This window comes from Neofelis nebulosa, chromosome 15 (assembly GCF_028018385.1).
Source record: "Neofelis nebulosa isolate mNeoNeb1 chromosome 15, mNeoNeb1.pri, whole genome shotgun sequence".
Lineage (NCBI taxonomy): Eukaryota > Metazoa > Chordata > Mammalia > Carnivora > Felidae > Neofelis > Neofelis nebulosa.
The window spans coordinates 43,161,990-43,177,619 of NC_080796.1; the positions used below are offsets into that span (position 1 = coordinate 43,161,990).

Below are 15,630 nucleotides of genomic sequence, written 5' to 3' on the forward strand. Positions count from 1 at the left end.
AATTAATTTGGGGGTTAGCCTAATTTGATTCCTTGATATAACACTTCATATTATTTCCCCCACATACAAACAAAATTGGGCTAATCTACATTAACTTTGACATTCAGATCCACTCTTTCTGATTTTTAACTTTCTGTACTCAAACTTAAGCATATCAGAAAGTTATAAAGTAATGAAGAAGACTGAATAAGATATGATAATCAACTGAAACCATAGTACCAGGTAGACTATGACTTAGAAGGCCTAAAATTTTTTAGTTGGGCAAGGAAACAAGAAATCTAATTTTCTTCAATTTCCAAAAGGCAGAAATTCTACCAGGACCAACTAGTAATGGCAGGGTACCTAACAAAAACTATAATATCAGTGAGTGATGCTGAATTTAGTGGGGAGAAATTCATTTCTTGTGTTGTGTATTTGAAAACTACCTTACCTTCCAATTCAACTCTTCATATACAAAATTACTTTTATGGCATTTAACATTAGTATTTTTCCTATAATATCAAAGAATGTAATTTCTAGATGGAAAAATATTTCTCAACACAGAATGCTGTGTTGATAATCTATTTCAGGCCCACATTCCAAACAGCTTCATCTAATCTTTTCACAGGACTTATCTGGACGCATCTGTACTAAAAATACCACTGACAGTCTTGGTTTGATACTGGAAAATTCACAACTGTCTTCCTAGATTCCACTCACTCATAACCCATGTACTTTTGGAAACCAAACACTTAGTAGGTCTGAAAACATTTTGGGAAGAACAATAGAGTTCTAAAAAAAATAGTAAGTATTTCTGGAATGTTTTTTCCTGTTTTTGATGTATCTTTTACTGTTCATAGAATTATTTCCACTGATTCACTGTATCTTTCCAAGGGAAGTTGAAAAAAATTACATAAGAGAAAATTTCCTTTTCACACAGCAACGAAAAGCCTCTTTGTCACTTCTACCTGCCATGTAAATCTTTCTACAGAATATTAATTTGTAATAACTACTAAAACACTGGAAGTATTTCTAACATGGCTACAATTAGGGCTCTAATTAAAATGTAAAATTTAGCAATAATTTCTTGTAGTACCCCTCAAGACCTACAAAATATGTATCACTTAAATTAAAATCAAGAAACCAAGCCCAGGACAATAAGATTTTCATAGAATCATACAAGTAATCTAAAATGCTACAGTCAGGTCACTAAAGAAACCATGTGTGTGAAAATATTTCCCATTGCCAGTATTCATCCCCCTTCACCCAAGTAAGGTCATCTGACATATTTCTTCTACATGATCGGGGGGGGGGGGTGTCTCAGGACCTCACTGATTACATATGATCCTACCAAACTATCTCAATGGTATAAACAGTTTTTCTGATAAAAATTTCCTTACCTACAACCAAATATTTAGGAAGTAAAGTAGCAGACACAATAAAGACAAAACAGAGATAACACCATTATTCCTTATTCCTTCATTATTTCTAATAAAAAATGGAGAGTTACAACATATTATTTTCTCTATACAGAAATTCTTAAACGGCGGGGCCAAAATAAAATTCATAATATGAGTAGCATAAAAAACATAGAAAACAGAAAACTTACACTCTCAGGAATTGTTGGGAGTCCAGTTACATCTGGGGCAATGAAGTAGGAATGCTAATAAACAGAAATAAATCACATAAGAAAAGCAGAATTAAAATTCGGTAGCATTACATATAATTTAAGAAAAAATAACAAAAAATATCAACTAAATTAATAAACATCGAGGATTAACATTCAGGATTTTCTGAATTTGAGAGATTCTTAAATAAGACAGCAGGTCTATGAGACTGAGCAGTAACTTTCTCATACAAAGAATTAAGTGTTCATTAAAATTATTTAATTTCAAAATTGAAATAATCCTGGAAAAAATTTATCAGGACAAAAATGTATACACACACACACACACACACACACACACATTTAGAGAGACTGGAAAATAATGAGGTTTGCTTACACAAGAATAAATCAAAATCTATTAAGATTGCTGAGTATCTATGATAAATCACAACAAATTTCTCTCGTACAGATCAGCTAGTATATTACAGCTACTATATTATTTAGAAATACTATCTTATTTAGAAAGCAGTAATAGAACATAATTTTTAAACATTAAAAAATTTTAATGTGATTATCTCAAAATATGAGCCTCATACACCTACTAAACAAACAGTAATTAGCTTCTGTAATAAAGCAATACAACAGTTCATAGATCGACTTATATGAAAAACATATTGTATATTTCTTCATGTTCCCCAGAATGTTCCCAAATTTTACCACCCAAAATCAGCACAACTGAATCACCAAAGTTGTTTTATTTTCTGTTCATATTAATCTCCAAAACTGTTTTACTATCTTAATCATATAAGGACATATTTAATGCCATTTTATAATTAAAGATTGGAAAAGAAACATTCTGGCCAATACTGGGCACAGTTGAACTAGTCAGAACAGGCTAGTTAGCATAGTCATAATGTATAATTTTCCAGGGTAGAAGAACAATATGAGATAAATCACAAGGTCTCCTGAGACCTTGTGACAAAAATGTGACAGAAATCTCATGCTGTGAATGCACTGTAACATTACTACTACTGACAATGGAGAATATGCATACATTTGGTGTTTATTATAAACTACTTTTATTTAGAGGGCTTGTTAATAATTCTGCATTTCATAAAACTATGCTTTAAAAGACAGTATAAACAGAAAATATGCTCCAAATGATTAATTTTCTTAAATGAGTCAAATTAACCATTTCTCAAAGGACTGGAGTGCATCTTAAAAACACAGTGAAAGAAGTCATTATTGTCTCAATTTAATAGTGATTTTTAGAACCCATTGTCCTTTTAACTCACCGGTACTAGGAAGGGCTGATCTTTCAGAACTTGCTCACTGGCAATAAATATCTCTTGGTTCTTATAATATATGAGAGAAAAAATGAATATTTTACTTTCATGGGGGGAAGTTTACACAATTTGCTGTGTATTTGAGACAAACCCATGTAGCCACACTATCCACTGAAAGTAACACTAATTATAAATGTTATTTTAAATGCTGCTTTGCTCATTTTATACTAGAAAAATCTTAAAGAAGTATTTTCATTCTCAACTGAGAGTAGAAAATCCTTTAGATATTTAGTTATTTTGAAACATAAAAATAAAAATTTACATTAAGTATTAAGTTTTCATTCAATCTCAGTGATTTTCTAAGGGTTACAGTGTCAAGTCTTGAAAAATTCATGTGCTGGAGCATTCACGAAACATGAAATTATAAGAAAGTATAGCAGTTTCCCAAGACTTTTCACATTTTTCTATCAGAATTTGTACAAACAAACAAAATTTTCTTTCTACTTTGTGGTGGAACAAAAATTCTCAGGATGATCAATTTTAATCGGGCATCATAAAACAAAAACCTCTACTAGTAGCTGAAGACCAGTGTTTTTAACCCCAATTTTGCCACTGATTAAGAGCATAGCACTCACTGGACCTGGTACTTCAGTAATCTGTTGTTGAAATCAAATGAAATTACTAAATGGACTTTACCCGAATTTGAGGCAATATTCTATCAACCAGCTGATTTTGCAGTTCTTTAGATATTGTATTGAGAAAAGGTATACAAGATTTTAAAGCTACCCTAGACTACTGATTCAAAAGCTTACAAGAAGGCTTAAATTACAGAAATAACTGTCATACATAGAATAGGACACACTCAAGTTCCCTAAAAAGATCATTTCAGCTACAATACAAAATATCTTCTCCATATGAAATAAAACTTCAATTCACTAATAACTAATATTTGTATAGCTTTTCATGGTATCTAGATATGTCATTTCATGTAAATCCCCAAACAACTTTCTCAAAAATGGACTCATTTGATTTCTCAAATGAAGAAAAAGAATCCTCAAAAAGTTTCAACTTTTTTGCTTAACATCATACATTTAGTAACCAGGACTTAAACCAGTATCTTCTATTCTTAGGTTTCAGAGGCCTAGTAGTTTTTGGATTTACGATTCTTACCAATAAAGGTGAAGTGTTTCGATATCCAGTATTTTTGAAATGTATTTTCATATGATATTTACTCCTAAACAAATGATACTCAAATTTAAAGAGTTCATTTTTAAAATCTCTCATTAATGCTCTAAAATAGCTGCCTCTATTATCTTAGAACCTACATTTCCTTAACCCCTTAACAAAGTGTTAGAATCATTTTATAAATATAACTCCTTCAAATAATGACACTTATTTTTGATAATTCGGAGCTTTTCTTTTTTCTTGGTATTTTTCTTTGGCCTTTCTACTTCATTCCCACTAGCCATACATCTTGTATTCCTTTGGCTTCAGTGACCTACAAATCTGAGTTTCTCCTTAGCTTTCTCTCGTTCTTTCACTCAATCTGCTTTCTTCTTCCATACAGTCTATTTGGGCAATTAGACCTTAGCCTGTGCTCTATTCTCTCTATAGTCCATCCTTTGAATAGCCCAAGCATTTCTACAACTATCCCTGCACTTGACTCTCATATCTGGGTTAAAAATTCCAGGTTATCCTTAGCTTTCCAGCCCCCAATCTCCAAATGACTACTAAACAATTCCACTTTGGCGGTGAGCGAGGAAAGAGGGTGCAGACATAAAGGTGTGGAGATCACAGGGGAAAAAGAATACTTTCAGCTGTTAACAGCAAAGGAAAGTTTCACAAAGGTGGGAAGTGGCTAGTTCTAGACTAAAGATGGATAATCTACAAAGAGGCTTTAGTAAAAAAGGAAGGTGTACAAGTGAGAAATCACGAGGTTCATTTGAGAAGACGAACAGAACAATGTGACCAGAGTAGAAAATCGATTTAGAAAAAAAAAAAAAAAACAAAAAAAACAAAAAAACAAAAAGTAAGACAAAAATGAAAAGGTAGACTGAGGCCAAGAAGTGGGTGGTCCTGACAACCTGGCGGAAGTTTGGACAAATTCTATAGAAAATGGGAAGCTTTTAGGTTTTCAGCAGGAAACTTTATATAGCTGAAGGAAGTTTAATCTGACAGACTTTTGTACAAAGGACTAGAAAGAGAGACTCTAGACTAAGAAGTATTTAAAGTACTAAGCATCTGAACTATAGTGGTGACAGTAAAAATAGAACAGAATAATGTCAGAGAATACTACTATTAAACAAAATTACAGGAAAAATTTAGTCAAGAAGAAAGTTATTACCAAGCAAGGAATATAATGAAAATAGCAGTTTCTTTATTGTGCAAAAAAGCACATGACCTATGAATTTGTTTATACATACTTCAATTTACTTTTTCTTTCAATTTTTCTTGCATCATTATGTATTTTTTTCTTCCTTAAAAATCACACTGTTTATCATATTGGAAGAACTAAAAGGAATATAAATTAATTTTAACACTTTATTTGGATCCCAAATATTAATGAAAATATCCACATTTGTGATAATTAACTTTGACCGTTTACAAAATCTCCCCAAATACTAGTGTGATCATTAAAAGTTTCAGTAATAAATACTCTATACCACCACTGGCTTCCTGTTTGACAAACTTCAATCACATTTTCAGTGTTTGCTGATTATACTAGAAGATGGGTTGCAGTGTAGGGAAATAAGAAGAAACTCTTCACCCAGTATTTTTATCATAGGGTTAGTTACAGAGCATAGTGGCAATACTCATTTATATACCGTTTTCATTTTATGCGGGGTATTGTGAATGTGTGAATGTGTGTGTGTGTGTGTGTGTGTGTGTGTGTGTGTGTGTATGTGTGTGTGTATTTCCTATTATGGATAGATTTCACCCAAAAATCGATGTTCCTCACAGATTACTTTTAGTGTATAATTTTTAAAAATCTGTGATTTAACAACTAAAAAATACACATCCAACATATGTTATGATAGCTGGAACATATCGAAAAGTCCCAATATCACTATAGTAATGTCATTACTACAATTAAAGTTCCCAGGTAGCAGAGTTTCTTAAAGGCACATGTGTTCCTAAATGAACCTGCTAGGACTCAAAAAAATCAATTAATAGCTGAATACTTACCACACTCAAATTGACAGGAGTGTTTGCCTTTGGTACTGGGTGGTTATAGAGTGATTTGAGAGTTTCATTCAAATCATTCTCCTAGAGTAAAATTAAAAAGTACAATTTATAAGTGAAATACATACTAAGCAAATATAATTAAAACTACTGGAAAAAATCATGCACTGTGCCTTCTCACATTAGACATGTTTTACACAACTGCTTTCCACAAGAATGCTTCAAATACCTGAAATTTAAATATTTAAATTTAATAAATATGGAAAAGATAACCAAATATATTTATCCATAAAGAATACTAGCAATATCTCTAATTAGTATAAATCTGTATTTGGCAAAACTTCATTATTATAAAATATACTGATGCTATCTATAGAGGAAATCATTTAAATCATTAAATCCAAGCAAAATGGGATTGAATAAAAATGGCAATATAACTTTTTATCAGATTACTGAATGCTTCCATTTTCCATTTTAATTTTAAAATCTTAAACCTAATTTTTAAGGAATAGATACAATTTAGCATGATCACTGTACTAAGCTACAATGTACAGGTTACTCTAAATAGGTCTTTCCTAAACAGCTATCAGTCAGTCACTACTTGACTCACAATAAATGGGATTAAAAATATATATATATGACACATCCACCCTATAGGATGTATACAATAACAATGCACTTTGATATGCACATTCGCTTTTTCTGCATTATACATATAAACCCAGGAATACATATATGAAGGTAGTTTTTATATACATGTTTTTTATTCTCTCTTAAAATGTGTACATGGGGGCAATATACCAAAGGAAATGCCAATTATTCAAAATAGGTAATAATTAATTTTAAGGAATTTGGATATGAGACACATAACTTCACACAATTTATCATATAACTACCAAAACTTAATAATTCTGACTTCTGTGTTTGTAAAGTGTGCATACAAAACTGCCTATTAGAATTCTCTTTAGAATGACTTTAAGAGAAGAGACTATAGAATTTATCTCTTGACCATTTAAACAATGAAATATATCCACAAAATATTCTGGATAATATTAATCCCTGTCTAAACAAAATTCCTATGGCTAATGAAGTTTTTTTAAAGTCTAGCTTTCAAAATTACTTTAAATTTGCCTGATGTTGATCAGGTAAGGGTAACTTCAATTATAAAATCTAAATATCAACCTACAAAGCCTGTGGCACTGGGTTAAAAAGAAAAAGAAAAAATATAACAGTTATAGATTTACTTCTACTTTACTTCTGTGAACCTACAATGTATTTTCCTCTATTAAGGAATACAGATACAGTCTCTCTTTTTCCCTCTTCTCAGAACACTAAAATTATATGAATTTGCTCACAATATTTTCTTTTATATATTCCAGTATTACCAACAGTCTCATAAAGAAGGACATATTATAGGTACATAAGTATCAATTTAACAGTAAGAGTTTCTAAAAGTAAATTATTCAGTTGGTTAAGCGTCCGACTTTGGCTCAGGTCATGATGTCACAGTTTTGGGGTTCGAGCCCCACATCGGGCTCTGTGCTGACAGCTTGGAGCCTGGAGCCCGCTTTGGATTCTGTGTCTCCTTCTCTCTCTTCCCCTCTCCATTCACACATTCTCTCTCTCTCAAAAATAAATAAATGTTAAAAAAAAAAGTTGTAGGAGCAATGAATCATGGGAATCTACCCCCCAAACCAAGAGCAAATCATGTACACTGTATGTTAGCCAACTTGAATAAATGATACTAAAAAAAAGTTGTAGAGAATGGAGATTCTACTCTCTTTTTATGTTTATTTATTTATTTTGAGAAAGAGTGAGTGAGTGAGTGAGTGTGTGTGTGGGGGGGGGGGGGGGGGGGCTGGGATTGAGAATCCCAAGAGACTCTGAGCCCCTATAAGGGGCTCAAACTCACTGAAGGTGAGATCATGACCTGAACTGAAATCAAGAGTCAGAGACTTGAGCCACCCAGGTGTCCATGGAGATTCTACTCTTAAAGAACTTGTACACAGATTCATCTGACTCAGGACCAAGCATAAAAGTAGCAGTATAAAGAGCACCTAGACATACATGAAGGAGATTCATTTGCTAATCTTAAAGCATCTGCCAGAGGAGGAGAAGCGTATTCAAACTCTCTGCTGGGATGGAGGTGCTGGTGGGTGTCATTTTTGCATTCTCCCTCTTATCTTTCTCGTACTGGTGGGCACCTCCTGCCCCTCCCCATCCTTGCAGCCCCACCAGAGCCAGTGGGAAAGCACAGCCTACATAGAGGATGCCCCTTGAGCACCTGGCCAGGAAGAATTGTGTTTCTGGGCACCACAGGTCTGAAACTATAGAAGAGATGGTTCTTGGCAGGCTACCACCCCCAGGGCACTGTATAGACAGCAGAAGGAAACACACTCCCAGTCTTCCAATCTACTTATCCCGGCACTTCAACTGAGGGCACACTTCAGGATTACCACACATCTACAGGCTATGGGACTCTCAGTGAACATAGACCAGGGGACATCATCTTTGCAATCTCCCTTGGACTTGCTGCAGCTCACTGATACCGCACAGAAAGGAGTCCACACACTTGTGTGAAACACTTTTTGCCACTTGTCGCCAAGGGTACACCACCAGATTGACGGCCCTGGAGACAAGCAGGCTTTCTGACTGTTGTCCCTCAAAATTATATATTTACATACCTTTAAAGCTGCTGCCTGAGGGTCTAGCTTCCAATCAGCCTGAAACTAGGAGCTATTAGATCTCCCCCTCTTGAATATTCAGAGAATGTGGCACTATCTCAACAACTAGGACCTATCAATACTACATCAGGCTGCTTAGACAATCACAAAGGTTCTAGAGACAACCAAGAGCTAGGGCAAGGTTAAATGATAAGGTTCATCTACACAAGGTCACTCTTTCTAGCATGAGAGAGATAGCTGTTAAACCTAATGCTATATGAAAGAAACTAACATAGAAAGCTGAACAAAATGAGGAGAAAAGAATATACTCCAAATGAAAGAACAAGATAAAACATCAGAAAGAAGCTGACAAGAAATGGCAATGAGTAATTTACCTGATAAAGACTTCAAAGTAATGGTCATAAAGACGCTCACTGAAATTGGGAGAAGAATGGATGAACACAGCAAGAACTTTTAACAAGATGGAAACAAGAAAGTGCCAAATAGAAATCACAGATACAATAACTGAACTGAAAAATGCCCTGGTGGGGTTCAACAGCAGATGAAATCAGTGATCTAGAAGACAGGGCAGTAGAACTCACCTAAACAAATCAGCAAAAAGAAAACTAATTTTAAAAAGTAAAGATAGCTGTGCACTACAAGACCAGGACTTACAAGACCTGTGGACAATATCAAGCAGAATAACATCCACATTATAGGAGTTCCAGAAAGACAAAAGGGGGCAGAAAACTTATTTGAAAAAATATAGCTGAAAATGTCCCTAACCTGCAAAAGAAAACAGATATCCAGATCCAGGAAGCCCAGAGACTTCCAAACAAGATGAACCTAAAGAGATACAAACATAGTTAAAACATCAACAGTTAGAGATTCTTAAAAGCAGCAAGAGAAAAACAACTTGTTGCAAAGGAACCCCCACAACGCTATTAGCAGATTTCTCAGCAGAAACTCTGCAGGCCAAAGGGGATGGCATGATACATTCAAAGTGCTGGGGAAAAGCAAAAACAAAAACAAAAACTTGCAACCAAAAATACTTTACCTTGCAAGTTTATCATTCAAAATTGAAGGAGAGATAAAGAGCTTTCCACACAAACAAAAGCTAAAGGAATTCATCAGCACTCAACGGCCCTATAAGAAATGTTGAAGAGATTTCTTTAAGTTGAATAGAAAGGGTAATAATTAATAAGAAAAAATATGAATAAAAATCCGGTTGGTCAATTAAATACACAGTAAAAGTAGTAGTTAAATACTTCTAAAGCTAGTATGAAGGTTAAAAGGCAAAAGTAGTAGAAATAACTATAACTGCAATAATTAGTTATGGGATATACAAAATAAAAAGATTTAAACTTGATATGAAAAATATAAAACATATTTTTATGGGGAGAGGGTAAAAATGCATTCAAACTTAAGTTGCTGTCAACTTAGACTATTATGTATATAAGCTGTTATATGTAAGCTTCATGGTAACTGCAAAACAAAACCCTATAGTAGATTCACAAAAGAAAATGAGAAAGGAATCAAAGCATGCAGCTATATAAATCCATCAAACCAAAAAGGAAGAAAGCAAGAGAAGATAGAAAAAGAAAAGAACCATAAGAAAGCCATAAAATAATTAAATAAAATGGCAACAAGTTCATAAGCATATATAATTAAATGTAAATGGACTAAATTATCCACTCAAGAGATATAAAGTGGCTAAATAATTTAAAAAACAAACTAGTCCATCTATGTGATTCCTACAAGAGACTCAGATCATATGTAAGAACATACACAGACTGGACTAGAAGTGAAGGAATAGAAAAAGATATGTCATGCAAAAGGAAACCAAGAGAAAGTGTGGTAGTTATACTTATGTCAAACAAAATAGACTCTTAAACAAAGAATCTAACAAAAGATAAAGATGGGCATTATGCAGTGACAAAGGGGTCAATCCAGCAAGAAGATATAACATTTGTAAAGGGAGAAATTGATAGCAATACAATAGTAGCAGGAGATGTTAATACTCCAGTTACATCAAAGAATAGATCATCCAAGCAGGAAGATGGACTATATATGTATATATAAAGAACATTCCATCCCAACACAGCAGAATATACATTCTTTTCAAATGTACATGAAACAACCTCCAGGATACATCGTATGTTAAGCTATAAAACAAGTCTCAATAAATTCAAGAAAATGGAAATCGTATCGAACATATTTTCCAACCACAATTGTAAGAAGCTAGATATCAATTATAAGTAGAAAACTGGAAAAATCACAAATATGTGGAGATTGAACAACATGCTACTGAACAACCAATGGCTCAACAAAGATATCAAAAAAAGAATAAAAAAATACCTTAAGACAAATGAAAATACAACACACCAAAATTTATAGGATACAGCAAAATAGTTCTAAAATTTATAGTGATGTAGGCCTACCTCAAGAAACATGAAAAACATCAAGTACAAAATCTAAAAAAAAAAAAAACTTAAAAAAAAAACTAGAACAAATGAAGACCCAGTTTAGTAAAAGGAAGGAAATAATAAAGATCAGAGCACAAATAAATGAAATAGGTACTAAAATGGCAAAGGAAAAGATCAAAGAATTGATTCTTTAAAAATAGAAACAAATTTGACAAACCTTTAGCTAGACTCACAAGGAAAAAAAAGAGAGTTCTCAAATAAGTAAAATCAGATATCAAAGAAGATAAAACTGATAACAAAGAAATACACAAATGATTACAAGAGACTACTATAAATAATTATATGCCAACAAATTTTACAACTTAGAAGAGATGGATAAATTCCTAGAAAGTTACAATCTTCCAAGACTGAATCATGAAGAAATAGAAAATCTAAATAGACTGATTACTAGTAAGCAGACTGAATCAGTAATCAAAAAATTCTCAACGAACATAAGTCCAAGACCAAATGGTTGCACTTGTGAATTCCACCAAACATTCAAAGAGGATTTAATATCAATCCTCCTCAAACTCTTCCAAGTAACTGAAAAGGAGGGAATACTCCCAAACTTGTTTTATGAGATCAACATTACCCTGATGCTAAAACCAGTCAAAAACAACACAAAAAAGAAAATTACAAGGCAACATCCTTGATAAACAGAGATGCAAAAATCTTCAACGAAACATAAGCAAGTAAAATTCAACAGTACATTAAAGGGACTATCCACCATAATCAAGTGGGATTTATTCTATGGATGCAAGGATGATTTAACATCTGCAAATCAAGCAATGTGACAGACCACATTAACAAAATGAAGGATAAAAATCATGTGATCATCTCAACAGATAGACAAAAGCCATTTGACAAAATTCAACACTCATTTGTGACAAAAACTTTCAACAAAAGGGGTATAGACACAATGTACCGCAATATAATGGAGGCCATATATGACAAACCCACAAGTAACATCATACTCAACAATGAAAAGCTGAAAGCTTTTCCTTCAAGATCAGCAACAAACAGGAATGCCCACTTTCACCAGTTTTATTCAACTAAGTATTCAAAGTCCTAGCTAGAGCAACAAGGCAGAAAAAAGAAATAAAAGACATTTAATCTGGAAAAAGTAAAACTGTCACTACTTATAGGTGACATGATTTGATATATACATACATACATAAAAAACACTAAAGATGCCACCACAAAAGCTCTTAGAAGTGATAAACAAGTTCAGTAAAGTTGCAGGATACAAAATCAATATACAAAAATCTGTTGTGTTTCTATACTAACAATTAACTATCAGAAAGAGAAATCAGGAAACAATCCCATATACAATTGCATCAAAAGAATAAAATACCTAGGAATAAATTTAATCAAGGAGGTGTAAGATCTATACATTAAAAACTATAAGGCACTGATGAAAGAAACTGAAAAGGACACAAATGAATAGTCTGGTCTTGTGGATTGAAAGAACACTATTAAAATGTCCATTTTACCCCCAAGCAATCTAAAGAGTCAATATAATCTCTATCAAAATTCTAATGGCATTTTTCACAGAATTAGACAATCCTAAAATTTGTATGGAACACAAAGATCCCAAATAGCCAAAGGAATCTTGAGAAAAAACAACACAGCTAAAGGCATCATGCCCCCAGATTTCAAACTATATTACCAAGATATAGTAATCAAAACAGTATGCTACTGGCCAAAAACTAGACACAAAAATCAGGGGAACACAACAGAGAGCCCACACATAAATAGTCAACTAATTTATGACAAAGAAGGCAAGAATATGATAAAGGACAATCTCTTCAATAGATGGTGTTGGCAAAAGTGGACAGTCATATGCAAAAGAATGAAACTAGACCACTATCTTACACCATACACAAAAATTAATTCACAATTGGTTAAAGACTTGAATGTAAGAGCAGAAACTATAAAACTCCTAGAAGAAAACAAACACGGTGAGCTCTTTGACATTGGTTTTGACGATATTTTTTCAGATCTGACTCCAAAGTCAGTGGCAATGAAAGAAGGAAGGAAGGAAGGAAGGAAGGAAGGAAGGAAGGAAGGAAGGAAGGAAGGAAGGAAGGAAATAAATGAGACTACATCAAACTTAGAAGCACAGTGAAGGAAACCGTCAACAAAATAAAAAGGCAATATACTGAATAGAAGATATTTGCAAATCATGCATCCAATAAAGATTTATATCCAGAATATATAAAGAACTCATACAACTCAATAACAAAAAAATAAGCAATGATTTTAAAAATGGGCAGAAGATCTGAATAGACATTTTTCCAAAGAATACATACACATGGCCAACAGGTACATGAAAAGATGCTCAACATCACTAATCATCAGGGAAATGCAAATAAAAAGCACAATGAGTTATCATCTCACACCTGTCATAACAGTTATTGCAAAAAGGACAAGAAATAACAAGCATAGATAAGGATGTGGAGAAAAGGGAACCCTCGTGCACTACTGATAGAAATGTAAACTGGTGCAACCACCATGGAAAACAGTTTGGAGGTTCCTCAAAAAATTAAAAATAGAACTGTGATCCAGCAACTCCAACTCTGGGTATTTATCTGAAGAACACAAGAACACTAATTTGAAAAGATATATGCCTCCTATGTTCATTGCAGTATTATTTACAATAGCCAAGATATGGAAACAACTTAAGTGTCTATCAGTGGATAAATGGATAAAGAGGCACGCGCACACACACACACACACACGCACACTCTCACACAATGGAATACTATTCAGCCATGAAAAAGAACAAAATCTCTCCATTTCTGACAACATAAATGGACCTTGAGGGCACTTATGCTAAGTGAAATTAATCTGACAGTGAAAGACAGATACCATATGATTTGACATATTCAGAATCTAAGAAACAAAGCAAAGAGACAAAAAAATAAAACTCATAGATACAGAGAACAAATTCAATTGATGGTTGCTAGAGGGGAAAGTGTTGGTGGGATGGGTGAAATGGGTGAAGAGAATAACAGATACAAACTCCCACTTACAAAATAAATAAGTCAAGGGCATATAATGTATAGCATGGTAATCATAATCACTAATATTGTACTGCAAATCTGAAAGATGCTAATAAAGTAAATCTTAAAGTTCCCATCGCGCGTGCGCACACACACACACACACACACACACACACACACACACACATCTATAACTCGGTATAGTAACAGATGGTACTTAGAGTTATTATGATGCTATTTCACAATGTACATAAACGTAAACTCATTATGTACACCTGAAATAAAAGGTTGTGTGTAAATGATATTCCAATAAAACAAAAACAAAACAGAAAATAGCAAGTGTTGGGAGAATGTAGGAAAATTAGAACCTTGTTCATTGCTGGTGGGAATGTAAAATGGTGACACTATGTGAAAAGTGTTTTGACGGTCCTTCAAAAATTAAACATAGGATAACCATATTATTCAGCCATTCTAATTCTGGGTATATATTCAAAAGAACTGAATACAGCAACTCACACAGATATTTGTACACTCATGTTCCTAAGAGCACTGTTCACAAGAGCCAGAAGGTGGAAGCAACCCAAGTGTTCATCTCCAGATGAACAGATCAACAAAATGTGGTGTGTACATATAATGAAATATTATTCAGCCACAAAAAGGCAAGAAATTCTGACACACGCTACAATATGGATGAACCTAGAAAACATGCTGAGTCCAGTAAGCCAGTCACAGAAGAAAAAATAATGTAGGCTTCTACTTGCAGGAGGTACACAGTCAAATTCATGCAGACAGAAAATACAATGATTGCTGCCAGGGACTCAGGGGCAGAGAAAGGAAAGTTATTGTTCAATGGGGCAGAGTTTCAGTTTGGGAAGACAGAAAAGTTCTAGAGATGATGATGCTGATGGCTGCACAGAATAATGTGAATGTGCTTAATGACACAGAACTGTACACTTAAAGATGGCTAAAATAGTAAACTTTATGTTATGTATATTTAACCACATTAAAAAAAAGTAAGGAAAAAACATAGCTTACCAGTTCCTTAGCCAAGTAATCTGCCAGAGTATTTAGAAGCTTGTAATATACTTCAAACCATGGCAGGTAACTGTAATAAAAAAAAAAAAAACTTTAAAAATGTATATGGATGTATCATCTAGAATCAAGAAAAGAGAGATGACAAACATTAAATCTGCATTATTTCAAACAGCTTAGTCCTGGTGGGCAGAAAAAAAACTATACGTATGTTCTCCTTACTGGTAGCAGTAAAATTCTACCTGTTATCTATTACTAGTCTGTATAAAATAATAATAACCCAAAGTACTATTATAAAAGTTATTCATTCCACACTTCGATTTTAACTCTGCAGTAAAATTATTTAATCCTATAGCATGGTATGCATGGTATGAGCGTGTCAAAAGTACTCATAGGATGAAACTTAACCAC

The 15,630-nt window shown here is 33.5% G+C and overlaps 1 protein-coding gene across 2 annotated transcripts in view; it reads right to left on the reverse strand.

The window, feature by feature from the left end:
• Positions 1-15,630, reverse strand: part of DENND1B (DENN domain containing 1B) — a 267,771-nt gene that overhangs the window by 125,511 nt on the left and 126,630 nt on the right. The window contains exons 6-9 of one of the 2 annotated variants that reach the window (XM_058700920.1): positions 15,223-15,292; positions 6,058-6,138; positions 2,881-2,940; positions 1,589-1,642 (exon numbers count right to left, since the gene is read on the reverse strand). In XM_058700920.1, coding sequence (XP_058556903.1) covers positions 1,589-1,642; positions 2,881-2,940; positions 6,058-6,138; positions 15,223-15,292 — 265 coding nt within the window. The remainder of the gene's footprint in view (positions 1-1,588; positions 1,643-2,880; positions 2,941-6,057; positions 6,139-15,222; positions 15,293-15,630) is intronic. The other variant, XM_058700921.1, reaches the window with a different exon arrangement.